This window comes from Lipophrys pholis, assembly GCF_963383615.2.
Source record: "Lipophrys pholis genome assembly, chromosome: 1".
In the NCBI taxonomy this organism is placed as follows: domain Eukaryota; kingdom Metazoa; phylum Chordata; class Actinopteri; order Blenniiformes; family Blenniidae; genus Lipophrys; species Lipophrys pholis.
Window position 1 is genome coordinate 51,127,131 of NC_137635.1, and position 23,337 is coordinate 51,150,467.

The following is a 23,337-nucleotide window of genomic DNA, read 5'->3' on the forward strand; positions in this document are numbered from 1 at the left end:
AACATTCAGGAACGGACACTGGCGGGAAACACTTACGTTGCACTTGCAGCGAAGCCTGGCAGGTTTTGCCCTCGGCGTCCACGCTGACCTCTCCTCCGTCCTTCTGAGTGACGGAGGTGATAGTGAGCGAGTGGCTGCCGCCGCCCTGCTCCATCTTGTACTTGGACCCGGCGGTGACGAGGACGCCGTTGTGGAGCCACTTAACGCTGGCGTCTGCCGGGTTGACGGCACACTTGAAAATGGCGTCTTTTCCCTCCGTCGCGGCCACGTTGTTCAGTTTGGTGGTGAACTTTACTGCCCGCGGTGCTGAAAGGAAGGAAACAAACTGATGAGGATGCTACAATACCAGAAAAGTTTCATTCTATAAAAATGTGTCTTATTTGAAAAATACCTTACTGTGGTTTGAACTGGAGGAATATTAGTTTAGTTCCCAAACTTTTTTCATACATTTCTTGGTTTTGATTTAGTTAAACTGAGACAATAGTTCACAAACGATGGTTAAGAAAAGAGATCAGAGGTTCTGGTTTTCAGTGGGTTTCAGCGACAATAGTTTCCACAGAGGTTGATCTGCCATGGATTTCGAGAGTGCTCACAGGCAAATGTTTCACAAAGTGTTACTGATCATAGTTTTAAGAAATGTTCAGAAGTAACAGTTCCAGAAGTGTTCACCGATAATGGTTTTCACAAATAACAGAGATTTTACTGTCTTTTTTTAATCATGAAATAAATAAATAAATGATTTGACCACTGTACTCTTCAAAGATGTAAACAAAATTCTGGCAGGTTGAATACCTTTAGAGGAGACTTTAGCTGAGGTCTTATCATTCCTACATTCACAGCTGTACTCTCCTTCATCCTCTTTGGTCATGCCGGTCACAGTGAGGATTCGCTTTGCGCCGTCCGTCCTGATGCTCGACCTGCCACCGGGTTTAACCTCCCGGCGGTCGCGCTGCCACACGACGTCTCCGGAGGCCTGATTCAGTTCGCACATCAGACTCAGTGTTCCGCCCAGCTCGACTGATGCAGGTTTCAGTGGAACGACAAACTTTAAACCCACATCTGGAATATAAACAGATAAACTGTACATCATTAGAGTCCTTCACAATTCCAGCGGTCAGAAAACTAAAAACAGTAGTCCATATTGAGTAAAAGCCCGTGCGAAACTACTCAGAAAACAAAACAGCCATAAACAGTCATAAAACAGTCCAAAATAAAAATAAAATAATATAAAGTCAGAAGATACAGAAGAAAAGTTGTGATCGACTAAACAGGGATGATGGTGATGCTCCAACAGTCCAGAAACAATCAAAATAAGCTCTGAATCAGTTCAAAACATAATGGAAGTGAGAAAAAATAATGAAGACGAGCCAATAATAGAACCCCCCAAAAAAGAGAATATGAAAACAAGTAAAAAACTGCTAAAATCTAAACATTTTGAAAATATTTCTGAAAAAACAAATCCAGAACTGGTAAAAATCGTTAATGAACTTTTAATAAATCAATCGAAAAACCATCCTTCCACCTCTGCTGCTCTGCCTACCTTTGACCTCTGACCTCTGACCTCTGACCCACCTTTGACCTGGACTTTGAAGTCCAGCTTGTCGTCAGCAGTCTGGCAGGAGTACGAGCCGCTGTCTTTGCTCTCGCTGGACTTCACGATCAGAGTACGCGAGCAGCCGTCTTTCTTCATCTCATACTTGCTGCTCTGCTTGAGCTCCACGCCGTCCCTGAACCACCCGATGGTGGCGCTCTCCGCCGTCACCTCCGCCGTCAAAACAATGCTCTCACTTGCTTGAACAGTGCATGAGTCCTTCACCGACTTCCTCTGGAACTTAACAGCTGCGTCTAGGAATAAAAACCTCCGTCAGAGCTTTTTAAAAACACCAGCTGACTGATTTCGTGACGGTTTTATTTGTTTTACCGGCAGACTGCAGTTTGAACAGAAGCTTCTCGGATGCAGCCTCACAGGCGTACTCCCCAGCATCTTTCTTCTCCATCTTTTCAATCACCAGCTCACGAATCTTGCCCTTGGACTCCATGTGGACTGCCTTGCTGGAGGTCAGCAGCTTTCCATCTTTGTACCACTTCACGTCCACCTTGGGATCTGAGACCTCGCAGCTCAGAGTGGCTTTCTGAGAGAGAGGCGCTTTCACCTCCTTCTGGACCGACTCCTTGTTGGAGAAGCCAGCCTGAGCTGCTGCAGGGCCAAAAACAATTTGGACTTGAAACAGAAACTCAGAAAGACTTAAAAATGTATGCAACCAGATGAGATCGAAGTTTTTCATTCAAGTTCAATTCAGATGTGACTGAAGTCATCTAAAGCTGTAAAGACCTAATGCACAGACTGTATATCGTACTCATTGTCACCAGAAAGAGTTTCTGTTCGAAGGACATAAAGCACCTTAAATGCACCAATCGCTAGAACTAAGTCAAGAAACAAAACTAGTAAAACTTAATGAGGGCAAACAATTTACAAAACCAGCAAAACTATGTGAAAACAAGCAAATGCAGAACCACTTTACAAAGAAAAAGGACCCGGCCCAACAACAGCCTTCAAAAAATTTGCAAACAAGTCTGAAATCCTTTTAACTGTTGTGCAGGTCTCAGTATTGCAGTATTGTCAAAAACCAGGCAAACTGTAACACTATAATAGAGCCGTTTGAACAGTCAGAAAACCAGTCTGAAGCTTCTTTGATACCAATCTGAAACCTCTTTAGAATCAATCAGTTCAGATTATGTCAAAAACATGTTTAAAACCAATCACAAAACCAGCTTGAGACCGGATTATAACTAGTCTAAAGTCTATTAGGAACCAGCCTTCAATTTTTCAAATCAGTCAAAACCAGACTGAAACACTTGTTTAAAACCAATCTGACATTTAAAATGTTTGACACCAGCCTATAACCTGTTCAAAACTAGTCAAACGCCAACATTTTTAAAACCAACTGAGAAACTGCTTAAAACCAGTAAAAGCTAAAAAAAAAAAAAAAGAGTTTGAAACCAGCCTGAAACCTGTTTAAAACTCGATAAAAAATCGATTTAAAACCAGCCTGGAACAGTTTCCTAAAACCTCTTTAAACCCAGTCAGAATTCTATTTCCAATTGGTCAAAAACTAGACTGAACAATATATAAAACCAAATAAGAGACTGTTTGTAAGCAGCCCAAAATGTATATGAAACCAGACTGAAACCTGAACCTGAAACTGCCGTGAAGCACAATTAAAACTGGTCTGGACGTTTGAAGGCACTAATGATGATCAACCACATTTATATTTGTCTACAGGTATTTATATTCAGATGCAGGAAGAAATGTCTAAAGACAACGACAAAAACCTGAGTACAGATACTTGAAAACTCAGTTGCAGTCCCATTTTACTCAATGCAAGACGATACTACAGTAATGCTGCTAAACGAGAGACTCATTGCAGCTCTTCACGTCTTCCTACCTTCCACCTGCAGTTTGAACTTGAGCTTCTCGGTCCCGGCCTCACAGACGTACTCTCCTGCGTCTTGCTTCTCCACGCTGTCCAGCAGCAGCTGGCGATTGTTCCCTTTGGACTCCGTGTGAACCGTCTTGCTGGACGTCAGCAGCTTTCCGTCCTTGTACCATTTCACCTCCGTCTTGCTGTCGGCCACCTCCCAGCTCAGGGCGGCTTTTTGAGACAGAGACGCCTTCACCTCCTTCTGCACCGGGAGCTCTGCAGGCGTAATAACAGTCACTGTAACGATGCCATATTTTCCACATGTTGAAATCGCACTCTGAAGTCGGTGTAAAGGATTAGTACTATATAAGTGGTGGATTAGCTACATCAGCTGTCTCTCTCTGCCCCGGGCTTTAACTCGGCAGTTAGCATTAGTGGTGGCTGATGGTGTTGTCCTAACAGTTGCTATTTCTCTAAACTCCCGTTTACTGGGAACGGAGGGGTGCGTTAATCCTGAACTAACTCCGCAACAGATCTCAAGCTGAAAGTAACGTTAGCATGAGCCTGCATCCACGGTAGCTGTGATTAGCATTAGCATGCTTGACTATCTATTAACCGTTTCTAAGGTCAAAGTTCTCAAGTGAAAATTAAAAAAAAAATTGAAGCATTTTTAGTGTGTTTGTGAACGCAAAACTGCTCTGAAACCAAAAATAAAATTATGCATTTTCACTCGAAACGTTCTCGTGTAAACGGGGCCTCGGAGCTGTCTGCATGTTGATAGTTCATCTTCTCTGTTTTCTCGTCGCTTCTTCTCATTGTCAGAGGCGCTCTCCTCCACACTCACCTGCCACCTGCACCTTGAACTTGAGCTTCTCGGTCCCGGCCTCACAGAAGTATTCTCCTGCGTCTTTCTTCTCCAACTTTTCGATCACCAGCTCACGAGTCTTGCCCTTTGTCTCCATGTGGACCGCTTTGCTGGACGTCAGCAGTTTTCCGTCTTTGTACCATTTCACCTCCGTCTTGGCGTCGGCCACCTCACAGCTCAGAGAGGCTTTCTGAGACAGAGACGCCTTCACCTCCTTCTGCACCGACTCCTTGTTGGAGAAGAAAGACTGGACCTGGAGCTCTGCAGAGGAAATAACAGTTAAACTCGTGTGAATGATGACGTGAACACGTAGAGAATTGTTGTCTGATTTTTAACCGTCAAGTCATCTTTTACCTTTTTAGTGGGAAAAACATTTAAATAAAATTTCCAGAATACATGGTTTCGTCTCTCAAGCCAATGAGGACTTTTATTTTAGCAGTTTTTAACCTGTAAGGTTAATTATGGTAAAAATCGTCTTTCTGGTTTATCTAAAAAGAACCTTGCACCATGAAAGTCGCTGCAGATTTTTAGCGCACGCCTGCTAACAAGGATTAGAATAATAGTTAATATTATACAGATTTCAAAGCCTCTGCATCATCTTCTTATTCATTTTGAGAATCATTGGTGTCCGTCGATTTTAAAAGATTTGTTTTACTATATGAGCCGGTGAGAGCTCTTGGCTAAAACAATAAGTGATCATTGAGGAATAAAACAAGTAGAATTTGGGCCTCGATATGTATATAAAAACAAACAACAATGCGGTACACAATAGTATGCACACAAACCTGGAAGAGGATCTAGGAGTTCTCGTCCACACTCACCTTCCACCTGCAGTTTGAACTTGAGCTTCTCGGTCCCGGCCTCACAGACGTACTCTCCTGTATCTTTCTTCTCCACGCTGTCCAGCACCAGCTGACGACTCTTCCCTTTGGACTCCGTGTGAATCGTCCTGCTGGACGTCAGCAGTTTTCCGTCTTTGTACCATTTCACCTCCGTCTTGGTGTCGGCCACCTCACAGCTCAGAGAGGCTTTCTGAGACAGAGACGCCTTCACCTCCTTCTGCACCGACTCCTTGTTGGAGAAGAAAGACTGGACCTGGAGCTCTGCAGAGGAAATAACAGTTAAACTCGTGTGAATGATGACGTGAACACGTAGAGAATTGTTGTCTGATATTTAACCGTCAAGTCATCTTTTACCTTTTTAGTGGGGAAAAACATTTAAATAAAATTTCCAGAATACATGGTTTCGTCTCTCAAGCCAATGAGGACTTTTATTTTAGCGGTTTTTAACCTGTAAGGTTAATTAGGGTAAAAATCGTCTTTCTGGTTTATCTAAAAAGAACCTTGCACCATGAAAGTCGCTGCAGATTTCAGCTGCACGCCTGCTCACGAGGATTAGAATAATAGTTAATATTATACAGATTTCAAAGCCTCTGCATCATCTTCTTATTCATTTTGAGTGTCATTGGTGTCCGTCGATTTTAAAAGATTTGTTTTACTATATGAGCCGGTGAGAGCTCTCAGCTAAAACAATAAGTGATCATTGAAGAATAAAACAAGTAGAATTTGGGCCTCGATATATATATAAAAACAAACAACAATGCGGTACACAATAGTATGCACACAAACCTGGAAGAGGATCTAGTAACTTGACATACTGTACACTATTATCAATGCATTTGCCTTCATTAATATTAAATATCAGGTGTTTGGACGTTATCATTAATTTGTGAATCCATTTCTTGTAAGAGGCGTTCTCGTCCACACTCACCTTCCACCTGCAGTTTGAACTTGAGCTTCTCGGTCCCGGCCTCACAGACGTACTCTCCTGTATCTTTCTTCTCCACGCTGTCCAGCACCAGCTGACGACTCTTCCCTTTGGACTCCGTGTGAATCGTCCTGCTGGACGTCAGCAGTTTTCCGTCTTTGTACCATTTCACCTCCGTCTTGGTGTCGGCCACCTCACAGCTCAGAGAGGCTTTCTGAGACAGAGACGCCTTCACCTCCTTCTGCACCGACTCCTTGTTGGAGAAGAAAGACTGGACCTGGAGCTCTGCAGAGGAAATAACAGTTTAATGTGAATGACTAGAAAGTCGTGGCGTTGTACAAATTGAGGCGTTGAGCTCCTGAAGGTCTCTGCTAGTTCTTCGCTCTAGAAAAGTAGGGGCATGTAGTCTACTGACTATAATCCAAAGTGAAAGAAAATTGATTTGAATAGTAGTTGAAACTATTTTCCTCTTCTGATTACATCAATTAAGGAATCGCCGGTGTCAATAAACTTTAAAGAAATCTTTAGAAATGTAAAAAAACTAAACAAAAAACAAAGTATGACTACAATGGCTTCACTGTTTATCGCTATGCAGATGACACATGGTTATACATAACCCTGTCTCAAGATTATCTGGAGTTAATTCATATCATTTTAAAATGTATTTTACAAATTAGGTCTTGGAGGCACGGCCAGGCAGGAGTTCTGTCACATAACTCTACAATAAGAAGTGATTTTTTTTATTTCATTTTCTATAACTACTGAGTAACTGAAGCTAGAACTTTAATCAAGTGCAAATCTTTCAATAACGCTGCTCCTACCTTCCACCTGCAGTTTGAACTTGAGCTTCTCGGTCCCGGCCTCACAGACGTACTCTCCTGTATCTTTCTTCTCCACGCTGTCCAGCACCAGCTGACGACTCTTCCCTTTGGACTCCGTGTGAATCGTCCTGCTGGACGTCAGCAGTTTTCCGTCTTTGTACCATTTCACCTCCGTCTTGGTGTCAGCCACCTCACAGCTCAGAGAGGCTTTCTGAGACAGAGACGCCTTCACCTCCTTCTGCACCGACTCCTTGTTGGAGAAGACCGACTGGACCTGGAGCTCTGCAGAGGAAATAACAGTTTAATGTGAATAAATAGAAAGTAGAGCGTTGTACAAACTCAGGTGTTGAGCTCCTGAAATTCTCTCTTGCATCTTTGCTCTTGAAAATTAGGGGCATGTAGTCTACGGAGCGTTTGTGGTGAAAGATAAATACTAACAATCAACTCAGAATCATGAAAAAGCCCTGATTTGATTCCCTCATCAGTTACTTAAAGCCTGACAATTATTTATAGGTCCACTAACTTGAGCAGGTTTTTTCATAGTTTTCCACTGGTGTTGAATTTCAACATTTTAAAACATGGTATTACACACCTTTGCAAACATACTGGTGAAGAAATGATTTGGTAACGATTTAGTTGGCTAATTTTCATGTTTCCCTTACTATGGCAATAATCCAAAGTGAGAGACAAAAGGTCTGAATAATAATCCAAGATGCTTTCTTCTTCGGATGATATGAATAAATGAATCTCTGTGGTGTTACTGTAAAGATGTCGTTAAAAATGTTCAAATGAAAACACAGTATGACGTCAGCTCACATCCGGATTATAGAGCATCTTGATCCCACTAACTAATGTACATTCAGCTAATGTTATTCGACAAGGCAAGGTAAATATATTTATAGCGCACCAATCAGCCACAAAGGGGATTCACAGTGCTTTACACGAAAATACCTTCAAGCTTTCTAAATAATTAGTCATTAGACTGATTAAATCCACACTGTTCTGATATCTCAGCTAATGTGTGACAAAACATTACAATAACTAGTGATTTTTCATTTTCAGTCAGCACTGATTAACTGCTGCATAGATGAAACTAAAACTGTAATTAAGTGATCATTTTCAATAACGCTGCTCCTACCTTCCACCAGCAGTTTGAACTTGAGCTTCTCCGTCCCGGCCTCACAGACGTACTCTCCTGCGTCTTTCTTCTCCACGCTGTCCAGCACCAGCTGACGACTCTTCCCTTGGGACTCCGTGTGAATCGTCCTGCTGGACGTCAGCAGTTTTCCGTCTTTGTACCATTTCACCTCCGTCTTGGTGTCGGCCACCTCACAGCTCAGAGAGGCTTTCTGAGACAGAGACGCCTTCACCTCCTTCTGCACCGACTCCTTGTTGGAGAAGACAGATTTAGGCTGCACCTCAGAAGCAGGAAGGGCTGTGAGGGGAGGATGGAGAGGGTGGAGAAAGTAATTACATTTTCACACTGTAATGATGTATTTTATATTTCAGTTTTGTCATTCAACAATTTGGTTGGTATTTTTTGTGCTTTTTGAAAACAGATTTCCTGACAAATACATTCCAAGTTTCGGTTTTGGTCATTTCAGCATGTAACAATCAAATTTTTTAACCAAACAATTTGTTTAAAATACCTAATGTCTTTCAGCAAAATGTATATTTCATGTTGAAATACAATTTAAAACAATATAAAATACAAATATTAGAGAAAGAACACCAGATAAACTGTATGAACTACATTTTTTATGTAGCAATGATAACCTTACCATTGAAGTTGTTAAGTGTTATGTTCATGTAACATTGTGATATTATTAAAATATACATTCTGTTAATTTCAAGTGATTTCAGATACAAATTTTGGACTTATTTGTTATTTGTGGTCTTTATATGATCATAACATTGGATAGCTGCTGAGATACTTCCCACCAAAGTAACAGAATTAAAATTTTTTAACTTGTTTCTTTGCATCTGCTCTAACGTCTCCTACCTGACACCGCCACCTTGAAGACGAGCTTCTCTCCTCCGGCCTCGCAGGTGTACTCTCCCGCGTCGCTCGTCTCCGCCTTCTCCATCACCAGCAGACGAGTGTTCCCCTTCACCTCGGAGTACACGGTGCGGCTGGAAATCAGCTGCTTGCCGTCTTTGTACCACTTCACCTCGGTCTTACTGTCGGACACGGTGCAGCTCAGAGACGCCTTCTGAGACAGAGAGGCCTTCACCTCCCTCTGCACCGACTCCTTGTTGGAGAAGACGGCTGCAGTTTCTGAGACAGAAGAACAAGAGGTTCACCGAGACGTCTTCGCTGCTGAGGCCCTGGCTTCTCCGCTCCGTCTCTCACCTTTAATCTTGACCTGGAATGTGACTTTGTCCGCCGCCGTCTCGCAGGAGTAGTGGCCCTCGTCGCTCTTCTTGGCGTTTTTGATCACCAGCTTCCGTTGAGTCCCTTTGCAGACGAAGGTGGTTCTTTGGTCCTCGATGATCTCCACTTGGTCTTTCCTCCACACCACAGCGGCGCTGGCAGGAGAGACCTCGCAGCTCAGCTCCAGGTCTCCTTTCAGGGACGAGCACATACCCATCGTCCCTCTGGCTTTGTTCAGGAACTTAGCCGGTTCATCTGTGGAAAAAACCCCACATAAACAGGATTGGTTGTATTTAATCAATCATCTGAGGAAAAATCGTTATTTGAAATATTAAAATTAAAATCATATTAATTCATTACAAACAAAATGCATATACATATCACGCTGACTGAAACTAAACAAATGTATTCAAAATAAATGGAATAGACTAGTAACAACACATTTTATTTAAGCTGAATCAAATTTTATTCTGTTCAAACAATTTTGGTAAAATTATAACAATTTTAAAAACTTCCGTTAAAATCAATTGAATACACAAAAAAAAATTCAAAATATTTTCTTCAAACTAAACTAAAAACATTTAGTCCCCATTTACACGACAATGTTTGAAGTGAAAACACATCATTTGTGTTTTCGTTGTGTTTAGTAAATGGAACATAATTCAATTAAGTTACAATAATTACATTTTGTTTGAGTAAAGTCAAATAACTTCCATCAAATTAAACTATATTAATTCAAAAAAAAGAAATGAGAGAAAACTAAATCCATTCATTGAAATTAAATAAAAGTCCAGTTTTACCTTTCAGCGTGAGTTGTATGGGCATCCTGTCATCTCCTAAAACACACTCGTAGACGCCCACGTCCTCCTCGGTGACGTTGTGGATGATCAGGATCCTCCTTCGTTCGGCCATCACGTATTCATACTTCTTTCCCATTTTCACCTCACGGCCATTTTTCATCCAAACCACCTACAACAAAACATATGAAGTCATTACAGCGCTCAAATTTTTCAATGAATATGTTTGATAATATGCACCGTCTCTTTATAAAAACATAATCTAACTTTATCTGTAATCATGACATTTGTAACAAAGGCTGGAGAGCAAATATGAATCTGAATGACAAGATTATAACATACAAATTTTATTAGAAGTTTTTTAGTCTCACAGATTGTGTTTTGTGCAACTGCAAATTCTTTATTGAGTAAAAAACTTGATTGATCAAATATATGCACTAAGTTCAATTTTCGCAAAAGAAATCTATTTATTGGCTACAAACACACTTAAAATGTTCCATCATTTAACTACATTGTGGGCATACTAAGTAGTTACTGAGGATTTCAAAAGCGGGGAAATGGATTACATTGTGTAAATTGAGTTTATTTTCAGGTTTAAATTACAGACTTGAAAGAAATACTAGAAAAATCATATGAAACATATCATTTTTTTTTTGTTTTTTTCTCTGTAAAAACTGCCCTAAAAATTGAATTGAAAATGTGATTCATTCACAGGGATATAGTTTATGTATCACCTCCTATTGTATTTGATTACAAAGATGGTAACACGAATACAAACGTCCCTCCTGCACAAGTACAAAGACACATAACCAGAGGGTCAGAGAGCCGAGTGACGCGTTTCCACTGACCTGTGTGTCGTAATCTGACACCTCGGCGGTGAGCTGAGCGGTGTCCTGAACGCTGCAGGTCACCACCTTCACTCCCTCCGATCTGTTGGTGAACCTGACTGGAGGAGCTAAAAATACAGGCGTGTGGTGAAGAGTCGGTATTCATGACGTAACTACACAATGTGCAAGGCTGTGGCTCTCCTACAGGGGGAGCCAGAAACGGCAACAACAAAAATCAACCGAAAAACAGAACTGTTGATGATGTGGTTATTTAGCTTCAGGCTTTCTAAGGGCAGATTGCATCGATTCGGGCGTTTATGTCCGCCCAGATTGGAATTGATGCAAAAAACTCTCAATAGAAGAAACTAGAAGCTTTTACAATCAAACTTCGAGCAAGTCTTTCTGTATAGTCTGCAACTGTGGAGTGGTTTGGAACTACAGCTTGTTTTATCATTTGGATGTGACTTGATTTATGCTACAATCAAAAAAGGTCATCCAATATTTGGAAATAAAAACTGTTTCACCATGTTTGCGTGCTTTATGTATTTTCGTACCCTTCACTGAGAGGATGCAGCTGCTTTGCGAGCCTCCACCCACGAACTTGACCTCGACTCCGTTCATCTCGGCAGTCACCCTTCGGATGATCAGCGTGTGCGTGGTCTTCGTCCTGGTGATGAGGTACTCTGCTCCGCTGCGGAGGAGGCGTCCATTCAAGGACCAGAAACCCGAGCAGACAGCGGACAGCTCCACCGAGATGGCAAACTCCTCCCCGCAGAAGGAGGTGCTGTTGGTCAGGCCTTTCCAGATCTCTGCGGTGGGCTCTGGAGTGACATGAAAAAAATTCCAAATCCCTCCTTCACAAGGCCCAACAAAGCCATTCAACTCCAGAAAAGTTGTATAAAAAAACTATTTCAGGTTTGTTTTTAATCAGTCTTACCCAGATAGAAGCTTCCTGGTACCTCTAGGTACGGACTCTGGCCGAAGTCGTTCATGGCGGAGATACGGAACTGGTAGCTGGCCTCCTCGCTGAAGCTGCAGACGGTAATCTCCGTGGAGACGAGGGTTTCTCCAGCGTTGCACCGCTGCCACGTCTGCGTGCCGACCTTCCTCTTCTCCACGATGTAGGCTTTGATTGGCACGGGGCGATCGCTGTCCGGAGGCGACCACAGGATGGTGATGGAGGAGTCGGTCTTGTTCCGCACCACAGCGTCGACTGGGGGATCGGGCGGATGTTTCCGTGCAGCTGGAGGAGGAAGAACGACGGTGAGCCTATTGGAAGCTTCTATATACAACCAATACAAGACAGCCTGCCTCCACTGACCTGTGACGGTGAAGCGTGTGGAAGTCTTGCAATCTCCGGCCACGAACGCCACCTCTCCGGAGTCGTCGGCCTGACAGTTTCTGATGGTGAGCGTGTACTGTCGCAGCACGCAGGCGATGGAGATCCGGGCGTCCTCCTTCAGCTTGTCTCCGTTTCTGGTCCAGTAGACGTCGGCAAACGGGTGCTCCAGCTCCACGCAGAAAATGACGGTGTCGCTGACCGGCACCACCGTCCTGCGGGGAAGCTTCTTTGTGATGTTGCCTGAGGACGGACATCAGGGAGACGCTTATCGGGAAATACCTATTGGCAACAATCTTTTGTTGGGCAAGTGGATGGAGAAATTCGTACCAAGGACGGTGAGCTCGGCCACCGTTCGGCTGCCCTCGTTCATCTCGCAGATATAAACGCCGTCGTCGTTGGTGGTGACGTTGTGGATGGTGAGGCGCCGCAGCGTGCCTTCCTCCTCCATGTCGTACTTGGTGCTCTGGTTCAGGCGCGTCTCCTCCATGAACCAGTCAGTACGGGTGGCAACGACCGGCACCTCGCACAGCAGCGTTGCCGACGTTTTCTCCTGAACTTCAACGTCCTGCAGCTTCCTCCTGAATGGTACCTTGGGCTCTGACGGCGGGAAGAACGGGTTCGAGTCAGGTTACACTATCTATTTCATACCTAAACAGTAATTTCATACCTGAGGTAACCAGCAATTTTTGCGAAATTCTGTTAATTTTGTATGTGGATTTATTCCATGTTCACTTCAAGTGTTCACCAAATTTGACATGAGTACATAATTGAAAGAAAGTCTATGAATCCGTGCTGTGCATCTTGTTGTTGCCTAAAAGAACCATACAGGCTTTTGACCATTGAGTTACATGTCGGGGAGACAACTACTGAAATGCTCAAAATGTTGAAAATAGGCCTGTGTTAATGTTAATGGGCTTCTGCACGATGAACCAAGAAACATGATTAACTCTAATTGCTTTTGCTGGAAAACTGAATTTGGGGACTGAGTTTAGTACCTGCCTGAAAGGGTGACCTCAAGTTTTGCCTTAACAAAATTGCATGGCTCCATTCTGGGCCCGTCACTATTTAACTTGTATGGGCTTCCACTGGCAGAGTTCTTGGATAACAACATAATGCTTTATCACAACTATGCGGAGGAGACAGATTTACGTCACTCTTTCACTCAGAGACTACAACCCAGTACAAACACTGAACTTAGGATGTGAGCAGGAATTTATTCATCTTAATAAAGATTAAAAAATACATTTTGGAGCCAAAAAGCAATCATGGACTCTGGCTTGACTCTGACCAAACATATAAAGACAATTACACTGGCAGCTTAATATCACCTGAAGGATATAGCAGGGATTTAACGGCAGGATTTATATATATTTTTATATATGTAAATACTATGTCAAATTTCGAATTTAGCTCATATGTTTTAATGTTGTTCTTATTCAGATTTCTCTGACATTTTTCACAACTTTAATGATTATTCATATAAAACAGTTAGTTTTGATTTAAAGTGACAGTACCTTATTTCGAGTACATGTTAATAATCATAAATAGTATGAACATGCAAAACTATATCCAGAGCCACATTTCAATAAAGCAACGATGAGAGTCGCAGGAGAAGATGAAAGTGCAAAATAATAGGAGGAAACGTGGTTGATTTCAGAATAGGTGTCACATATTGAATGTAATATGTCACCGTTCAAAGTGCATCACGTCAATTACTTAATTAAGTTTTTCCGTTTTGCGTCACCGCGTGTTTGCACATGAACTTTAATATTCACTGAGCTTTCCACGCAACTTTCCACTCCTGACATCTGATTTCGGCTCCCGCACAGAGCGGACGGGGTTTACAGTTTCATCGTGTGCACTTTGAAGTGAACGGATGTGGTGTTGAAACGTGCAACCTTTTCTCTGATTGATGGGGGAAGTTTCTGAGAAGCCAAAAAAGAATCGCTTCACATTCGAGTTAATCACAAGTTGTTTTCTTCAACGGTTTATTTTAGCTGCTAAAATGACCACGGATCATTAAAAACACACTTAGAAATATGTGCAAAATACCTGATGCAAACTGTAAATCTGACCAAGTGACGTTGTATTTCACAGTTTATAGTTAAAAAAAAAATCATAAATACATGAAAATTCTTTATAATCTTTTAAAATCTTCTTGACTATACCTATATCTGAATCTACCTATATTTATATATTTACCTTTTTTTTTATGTTTCGTGTGTCTTAATTTTCTTAATTATTATTTATATTATCATATAATGTGCTATTTTCATTATTGTGTGTTCTAAATTTTTATTTCTATTCAACAAAAACTGTTGTTTCGGCACAGAACAGGGACTTGAAGCATCTCACTGCACATTATACTCTGTATAATTGTTCCGTGTGATGAAGCGATTACATTGACAAGTCTTAAAGAAGCAGCTGGAAATAACCACATATGGTTGATAAAAGGTTGAGCTATATACACAAGCCAACACTATGATGAACATATGTTGCACCGAGAAGCAGGTTTTAGTGGTTTTTTTTTAAAATTGAATTAGTGTTTACTGCTTGTCTGGAGATATCAGGAGCAGAAAACACTGGGTCTTCTGCTGTGTGTAGTATTAAAAGGTTAGGAAATGTACAGTGACATTAATGCAGTTCAGGCTGTATGGAAGTCCATTAGTGCCTATACTAGGTAAATTAATGTAGCAACGCCTGAAGTTATAAAATAAGCCCTTTGCTTTTCGTCCTTACTGATGACTCAGTTAAATGTAGTTATCTCATTGCACTCTGACTTCAAGAGGAACATAAAGCGTCTATAAAGGTGCACAGTTCCACCCTGACAGACTGAAAATTGCAGCCAAAAGCAGCTCTGTGTACCACCGGAGCCTCCGGATATTAAAGACTGTCCATTAGAATTAAAAATAGACCCGATAATTAACCGACATAATGAGTGGAGCTGCGAGGAACTCACGTTGCAGGAATGAAAACGCTTTGCCAATCAAAGCAGGAACAGCCTGCTTGTTGTCAGCCAACAATTCCTCTATACCACACAAACACACACAGACACACACACACACACACACACACACATCCTCTGCTGGAGCCACAAATCATGTTTTGGTTGGTTATTTAAGAGCGGTAATCATTTTTTTTTGTTCTTATCCTAATTCAAAGTGACCGTGGCCACGTTTACACAACGTTTTCAAGTGGACTTGGAAAACTTTCCTTTGGGCGTCCGTTTTCACACCAGTGACGCTCGGAGCCTCTGAAAATGTCACTTTTTGAAAACGGCACCCAAGATGGAACATTGTGAAAACTCTTGGTCTCCGTTGAAACGAGAGAAAATGCAACTTTCTGACTCTGCTTCTGTGTAAATGAGAGAAATCTCAACTTTTCTGCAATGCTGCTACTGCCAACGCAGAGCCTTGTCAGTTAACACACAAATTAGAGTATTATTGGTCCAGTAGACTCCCAGAGGCCTCCAATTAAATTTTTTTCTGACAGATATCCGAGATTGGACAAAAGCACAAAAGAAGTGTTCCTCTGGTATTGGCTCATTTCTTCTCCTGCTAATAAAACAACTGTGAACACTTCAATCTGAGGTTGCTGCCTCAGTATCACTATCAACCAGCAAGTAAAACATCAAATTAACAGGTGATGTTTTCATGTCCTACACCGTGTAGTCTAAAGGTTTTAACATGTAGGTTAATCTTCCATCAAGGAGTGAAGTCAGTGGACTGAAACACTTCTACCTTTTAAAAGATATGAACACCAACAATAATAACAGACAGAAACACATCTACAAAAAAAAAAAAGTAAATGAGACCACAAAGATATTAAAAGGACAAAACTAAAAGTGTACAAAGAGAAAATAACAGTCTAAATTAAGAAAGTGCCTGGAGCAACCGGGCCGAATCACTTTCACAGGGCTTCTATTCACTTCCTCACATCTCTGGAACAACTGTGAACACTTAAATCGCTGAGCTTTTTATCATTTGACTGAAAGTAAAGAATTCACACTGATCTAAACAAACGCTTCCGGCTAGAGATCAAAAAAATGTGTGATTTTCTTTAGGTATGTTTTAACTAATTGTTTTGAATTCTTGAATGGAGGTGTGGCAGAATCAGATTCAATTCTGCCTCTTTGCTTGATTTGTGCCTATAGATCAGGGGTATCAAACACATTTCAGTTCAGGAGCCACATACACCCAAGATTTTCTCTAGCGGAGGCCGGACCGGTAAAATAGTGCCATATTAACCTTTAAATTTAAACTTTAAGGTTTTTCTTTGTTGTGGCGCAGAGTATATGTGATGAAAATGTCTATATTTTTGCAAAACCCCCAAAATTACCACCGGAAATGATTAAAATCTCAGCACAAAGTCAATTTGAATGAAATCTTCTTGTGCAATATACAGTGAAATGTCTAACAAAACTTCTCCTACAACTGCTGAGAAATGTGTTTAAATGTCAGTGTTTTCTTTTAGCCACTTTTACACTCATCAGCTTATCAATAAATGCTCCTTCATTCTATAATTTGTTACTCAGACAGTTTATAGACTCATGAAGTGCTCTGGTTTAAGAAATCTGAGCCTAAAACCACCAGTAAGTGCACATTTAATTTCCTTTTAAATCCCCCCCCCAAAGAATTATTTTGAAATGCATTTTTTAAGTAGAGCAACAAGTCACAACGTGCTGTCAAGGCCAGATTAAAGCATATAAATCCATATAAGCAGGGATCTTTCCAAAGGTTTAAAGTATCCATCTGTCCTGATTGAAGTGATTAGAGATTATTGGTGTTGAGAAATCTGCAAGTTTGAGCGCTTTGTTTCGTCCCGAAGGAAGTGTTGACCGCGGCGTGCCAGCGAATATCCGAGCAGCTGTGAACGAGTCATCACCCGCAGAAAATAGATGCAACACAACACCAGTGCTGTGTGGAGAGCAGGCCAGCAGCTTGAGCCACACTTCTACTTATATTTAACAGCGCTGATAGTACCGACGACCGAAACGCACAAATGAGCCACACTTCCCTTCATTACAACCATCACTGTAAATGACACACATTCGCACTATCGCAGGCTTATAAATATTCACTGGGCAGCATTAAAACCCAGCCTCAAAATAAACGGCGGCAAATATAGGGCTGACATTTGAAAGGTTCGCAGGAGGAAGAAACTGAACGTGTTGGTTTGGAGGGATTGCATGGAAATTGTTGCCTTTAAACAAAAAAGTGCACATTTGATAAACAAATGTCCAAATAAAATAGAAAAACCCGACTCGATAAACGAACTACAGTTAAGTGCTGTCATGTTTGACCATATTGAAATAAATCGCAAATAAATACACACGTTTGATCGTAGAGAAACTGGGAACTTTCCCATGGGGAAGTGGGATGTTATTAGGAACTCCGAGAATCGATTGTGACAAGAATAATAATTGATCATCTGCATGACATTTCTTAATGATGCACTGTGTAATAAACTGGTACATATGAGCTCAGAAAAAAAGGGAAATATTACAGAACAAGTATACAGGTGAGCTTCAAAAAAAGCTGTTAAATGTCATTTAGAGGTGGGCTAATATTTTTTTTTAAATACTGAGTTAATGGCCTTGTTGTTAGTTAACCACATTGAAACACAGTTTTCTTATTACTCCATCCACCATGAATCAATAAGTAGACGCACTTACATTTTTAATTTATTCATCTATTTATGTTTCTTTTTTTTTTTTTTTTACTTCTATTGTATCCAATAGAAAAAGAAATAACCTTGAGTCAGGAATCCGTGCTTGTGGCTACATGTTGAGCGTCGAGGCGATAGCAAACACTTAATTCCTTCAATGATCCATAAATTCACACATTCATGCCAAAACTTTCCATCCATCAGGTCGAGCAACACAACCTCATCTTTTTGGCCACCACATTCATTAAGCCTTTTCTTAGCTGCTTTACATGTAACAGTCTGTCTGTCCGCCGCGTCTCCTGGGTTTTGTAGCATCTACCGGGGTGAGTCAAATAGAAAGACAAGGAACTGTCTAGAAAATAAACGGTTACTACCAGCTGTAACCACATAAAGAACTACGGTAAGCAAAAACGCCAACTCGTCGCAAATTTTGTTTCGGGACTCCTTTAATCAAACATACTCTGTCAAAGCCCTGATTTACTCAGTCACTTTTGACCTTGAAACCACTTTTCCTGTGGTCACGTGACACTAATCTTACCCAGACAGGCGAGAATACAAACGTATCTCCTCCTTCAGATCGTTGCTGCACTCGTAAATATGGCTCAGGCTTGATGTCACCCGACCTTTGACTTCGTCACACATAGTGACCGCTTAGAGAGAGGTGGGAGGTTTTAAATATCAAGGCACTGGTCCTGAAAACACAATAGGTACTGGTAACAAAAGCTTAGAGGGATTAGAAAGCAGAGAGTGCTTGTCATCTTTTCCCGCTCAATCGTCTCGGTGAACCGCGGTGAAAAGACTCTGGGGAGTTTTGTTAACGTGACACAGACGGGCTTTAGGCTGTTCACCTGTTGTTCAGCTGAGCCTCGGCCATCATCAAAGACTGAAAGCAACACACTGGTTAGAAACCTGATTGACTTGCTGCCCCTAGGAGGCGCTGCGAAGCAACCAGAACTGGCACAAAACAGATCCAACACTTACTTTCCTGTCAGGATTTTACATCCGCACAAATGGACTTGCTCACATTCTACTCCTAAAGGAATGCGCATTTATGTTTGTAGCGTCAAACTGAGAAATCATATTTGGAAAGAGTGCATCAATATAAAAGTGCTTTACTGAGATTAATTGATAGATTCGAGTCATCGCAATGTGAAAAACACATGTAGAATCATAAAAACATACTTTTCCAAGTCACTTTGTTTTATAAATTATTTCACTTTTAAGTAGGAATTTCAGTAAATATTTCCATATGAGTGCTGCCAAACTAGTAAAGCAGGCTGCTTTGGTAAGCCTCAAGACAGTATATTATTATATGATGCACACATTAGCCTTGTCGATGTTGTAACAAAAAAAAAAAACAGTATCTTGAAAATATGTGTAGGAGTAAAAGCTGAAGTATTGTCGAATTTCCAGGAATAATGTCATTTGCTTTATATTCATCTTTATATTCATATATGCATCTTGTTTACTGCTGTCGTGTGAACACTACCAACGTGGAAATGGGACTTTTCTAAATCCATGACACTCCCAGCTCCCAACTCAACTGAATCTCTCTTGTGTTTTTTGTGTGAACAACATCAAGACAGATCTGCGGCCTGGTAAGAAACACACCACCGGTTTGCACGGTGGCGGAATCATGTGAGCGTTTGAGGGCCGTACCTTTGACGGTGACCAGCACGGCGCTGTAGGTCTGGCCGGCCATGTTGGTGGCGTTGCAGGTGTAGAGGCCGTTGTCGCTCTGCTTGCAGTACAGGATCTTGAGGATGAAGTTCTCGGCGTAGTCCTCATAGATGACGTGCCGACGGCCCTCGCTGATGTTGCAGCCGTCTTTCCTCCAGATGATGTGCGGCTTGGGGTGACCCGTCACGAAGCAGCTGAGCTTGGCGTGCTTGCCCTCCGTCACCGTGCAGGTGCGGGTGAACACGCCTTTGGGGAGCTTGGCGAGCGCCGACGCCCTGAGCTCGTGGCTCAGCGAGCTGAGACCGGCGGTGATGCCGGCGGTAGTGGAGGAGGAGGAGGAGGTCACCGAGGCGCTGCTGTCTTCCGTGCGATACACCGAGATGTCCTTCTTCATCTCCTCTTTGCGTTTCTGCAGGTGCGACAGGAGCGACGTGCTCTTGTCGGCCGCCTGATGCCGCGCATCCTGAGCATCCACCGTCAGAGCGGCCGAGGCGTGCGCCCGGCCCATCGCGTTCTGCACCCGGCAGGTGTAGGTGCCGGCGTCCATGTTGCGCACGCTCTGGATCTTCAAGGTGCTGATGTCGCCGTCCGAGGCGATCTTGATGCGGTTCGTCTCGCCCAGGTAGCGCCCGTCCTTCTCCCATTCGAAGTTGGCCTCGGGGTGAGCCGCCACCCGGCAGTGGAAGACCACGTCTCCACCCAGAACCACGCGAGTGGAGGTGGGCTTCACCATGAACGCGGGGGCCCTCTGGGACATCTCCGTCGGCAGGGCCACTTTCAGGGTGACGGCAGCGTACGCCTCGCCGACGCTGTTCTTAGCTCGGCACATGTACTGGCCGCTGTCCTCCAGCGTCAAGTCATAGATGGTCAGGCGGTAGACGTCTCCGTCCTCCACGGTCTTGAAGCGACCGCCGGACATCAGCTTCAGCTTGTCCTTCTCCCAGGTGATGAGAGGGGTGGGGCTGCCCACGATGGTGCAGCTAAGCGTGGCATCCTTCCCCGCGCACACCGAGAAGGCCTTAGGGCGGGTGAGGAACCGAGGGACGCCGCCGAACAAATTCGGATCCATTGTTTGTTCCTGCAAACCAAGACGATGGGCAAATATCACAAAACAGAAGATGCAGAAGACGAACACAGCATCACGGTTAACAATTGATGAGGAACAAGAAAACCTGGCAAGTTGAGCAACATGACAGGGACTCAAGGGCAGAAGTTCAAACGAGAGTGCATCAGTTTTCCAAGAGTCCATCCAACAAAACAATGTACCACAATGAGTCTCTTGTTGGAATCTGATGAAAAGACTGACAAATAGAAGTTACATCGGTTTGTGGGAAGAAGACACTCTATAATCTGGATGTTATTGGGAGGAAACTGCTCTACAATCTGGATGTTAGTGGAGGAATAAGCTCCATATTCTGGATGTTGGCCGACATTGCATCCGATAGTGTGAAGAAGATACTTTAAATCGGGTATAATCTTCCTGAAGGTAAACTCATTAGCAACACAACAACTGAGATAAACTACTGACATGCAGAGAGCAATTCTAAAGGGACACTAACTAATATAGAATGAGACTAATGTTATCACAATGCTATTGTGGATACAGGCTGAAACTAATCGTACAAAGAGTGGTACACCGTCAATGTTTTTATCAGGACGACTGAGTTTTTACACACAAAAATATGTAGTTAAATAAACTCGATTAGGATTTTGCCTACTGTAAGTCGAAATGGTAAATTCTAAATCATATTTTTCTCTTGTCTGCCACCGAGACTCCAAACGGACAAAGTGGGAAAGAAGATGAATGGATGGATTTATTTTATTTTATTTTTTTCAAAGCAACAGTATTCTACAGTAAAATCGAGAAGGCTTGGCAGCATCCAGAATAGAAGGAGCTGGACGGGGACGTACAGTCGCTGTGACACAGTGGAAATCTGACACAGCTTCATCATCTGAGCTGTGGGAAGAGGCAAGGTTAAAAATAGCTGCAGGATACCAACAAGTTATATTCAGACTTTCACTTCACAGGCATCAGTTTAAAACAAAAACTAAAAAAAAACCACAGTTCTAATAACAAATAGAGCCCAGTGTCAGAGAGTCTGTGTCATCTATTTCTCTTCATTTAAATTTGCTCATGTTAAGAGTTTTTCTCTCTCAATGTTAATATTAATTATGCACTAAGGTGCTATTTCTAATCTGGACTGGGATGTAGGACAGAAATATTGCATATATCTATGTCTATTTTAAAAAAAAAAGTTTTAAAAGTCAAAACATAATAGAGTTCTAATAGATCTCAGGAAGACCAGGGATGCAGGGTATTTAATATAAGCAAGAGGTTTAGCACAGCATTACCCGTTTAGCAAGTGAGCAACCGATATAGTTTGAGCAGTAGCTGGTTTAGCAGAGCAGAATGGAGTGAAACAGAGCAGCAGCAGTAAGTTTAGCAGAGCAGAAGGTCGTTAAGAATATAAATAAGAGGTTTAATAGAGCAGCAGGGTGATTAGCATGTTAGCACCAGGTTTAGCAAAGCACTGCATCATGGCTCCACGTGAGGCGTTCAGGTACAGGCCAGAGTGTGGGTCACCAAGGTTTCAGTAAACGGCACTTAAAAAAAACATAAAATAAAAAAACAAATCAAAATTGTGTGCATTTCTAAAAATGTACTTCATATTAGGACTGAACATTGCTAGGGTTTGCTCAATTAATATCTGTTATATGTATGTCCATCGTCATTAATAATTTAAGCTTGGTATTCACACATTATATGTATTTATTTATTTTTCTTTCAAATTTTCATAAAATTTTCAAAAGACGTTTTTGGTTAGTTGTTAATAGATGGTTCCTTTTCAAATTAAGTGGCTTTTATTTACTTTATTTCTGATATTTTTTTCTTCCGATTCTTTTTCAGCTACATAAAAATATTTTAGAATATTTATATCTTTACATATAGTTAAAAAAACAAAACAACTATTGACTTGTTATGTAAATATCAGTCTCAGATTGGCATTTAATTTGCAAACAAAACAATTTAAAGAATAAAATATCTGGGTAAATAAGTAAACATAGTACTTCTTTTTAAGGATAATTTAATATGTAAAACTTAATTTTATTTTACTGTAAGTAAATATATCCGCTTATTAGCCTTTACTTCTGACACGCTCAATTGTTCCACACTTTCTATTCAACCTGTCAAAAGCACACAAACGCAGGATCTGACAGTCTGCTATGTGAACTCTATAAATATGTTATGCTATGAAAATAGACATAAATCCAGACATGAGATTGACATATTTATAGCAGGCAGTTACAGGACAGCTCAGCGAGGGCGAGCACATTCCCGTCCTGTCCTGTTCTGTGCAGCCAACCCGAAGTCACCAAAACTCTCTGGAAAATAAGGTTTAAAGGGTAAAACTCTCCCGTGAGAAGGTCAAACCGAGACGGCGTGTGCGCCTTTCAAACAGTGACATTTAGCAGCTTTGTCACCTCTGTGGCTTGAACTGGTCATCCCAAAAATATCCTCAGCTGTCATGGCCCGTCTCTGGCCATTTCCATTTGTAGAAGCGAAGGGGGGAGACATCAGCTGTCTGATAAAGCTCTCGGCTCCCAAACGCACACATATCGACACTAATGACACAACTGTGCTTAAAGAGTCAAGAGGTTGTTTTTTTTAATTCTCCTAAAATATTTGTAAATAACTTCTTTTTTTAAAGTGTTAAACAGTCAAGATTTCACAAATAAAAAAAAATCTAAATAAACTGAAACATTACAACACTCA

The 23,337-nt window shown here is 41.8% G+C and overlaps 1 protein-coding gene across 1 annotated transcript in view; it reads right to left on the reverse strand.

Annotated features, from left to right (window-relative positions):
* obscnb (obscurin, cytoskeletal calmodulin and titin-interacting RhoGEF b) overlaps nucleotides 1–20,631 on the reverse strand; it is a gene marked incomplete at its 5' end in the record, with an annotated part of 80,331 nt that extends 59,700 nt beyond the window's left edge. The window contains 19 exons of the mRNA XM_080471872.1: nucleotides 37–306; nucleotides 793–1,059; nucleotides 1,573–1,845; nucleotides 1,922–2,197; nucleotides 3,447–3,698; nucleotides 4,267–4,548; nucleotides 5,109–5,390; nucleotides 6,058–6,339; nucleotides 6,876–7,157; nucleotides 8,014–8,310; nucleotides 8,878–9,153; nucleotides 9,229–9,504; nucleotides 10,050–10,218; nucleotides 10,895–11,001; nucleotides 11,428–11,694; nucleotides 11,811–12,116; nucleotides 12,195–12,455; nucleotides 12,543–12,812; nucleotides 19,542–20,631. Of these exons, the coding sequence (XP_080327998.1) occupies nucleotides 37–306; nucleotides 793–1,059; nucleotides 1,573–1,845; nucleotides 1,922–2,197; nucleotides 3,447–3,698; nucleotides 4,267–4,548; nucleotides 5,109–5,390; nucleotides 6,058–6,339; nucleotides 6,876–7,157; nucleotides 8,014–8,310; nucleotides 8,878–9,153; nucleotides 9,229–9,504; nucleotides 10,050–10,218; nucleotides 10,895–11,001; nucleotides 11,428–11,694; nucleotides 11,811–12,116; nucleotides 12,195–12,455; nucleotides 12,543–12,812; nucleotides 19,542–20,631 (5,785 nt within the window). The remainder of the gene's footprint in view (nucleotides 1–36; nucleotides 307–792; nucleotides 1,060–1,572; nucleotides 1,846–1,921; nucleotides 2,198–3,446; nucleotides 3,699–4,266; nucleotides 4,549–5,108; nucleotides 5,391–6,057; nucleotides 6,340–6,875; nucleotides 7,158–8,013; nucleotides 8,311–8,877; nucleotides 9,154–9,228; nucleotides 9,505–10,049; nucleotides 10,219–10,894; nucleotides 11,002–11,427; nucleotides 11,695–11,810; nucleotides 12,117–12,194; nucleotides 12,456–12,542; nucleotides 12,813–19,541) is intronic.
* Nucleotides 20,632–23,337: the final 2,706 nt, after the last annotated feature.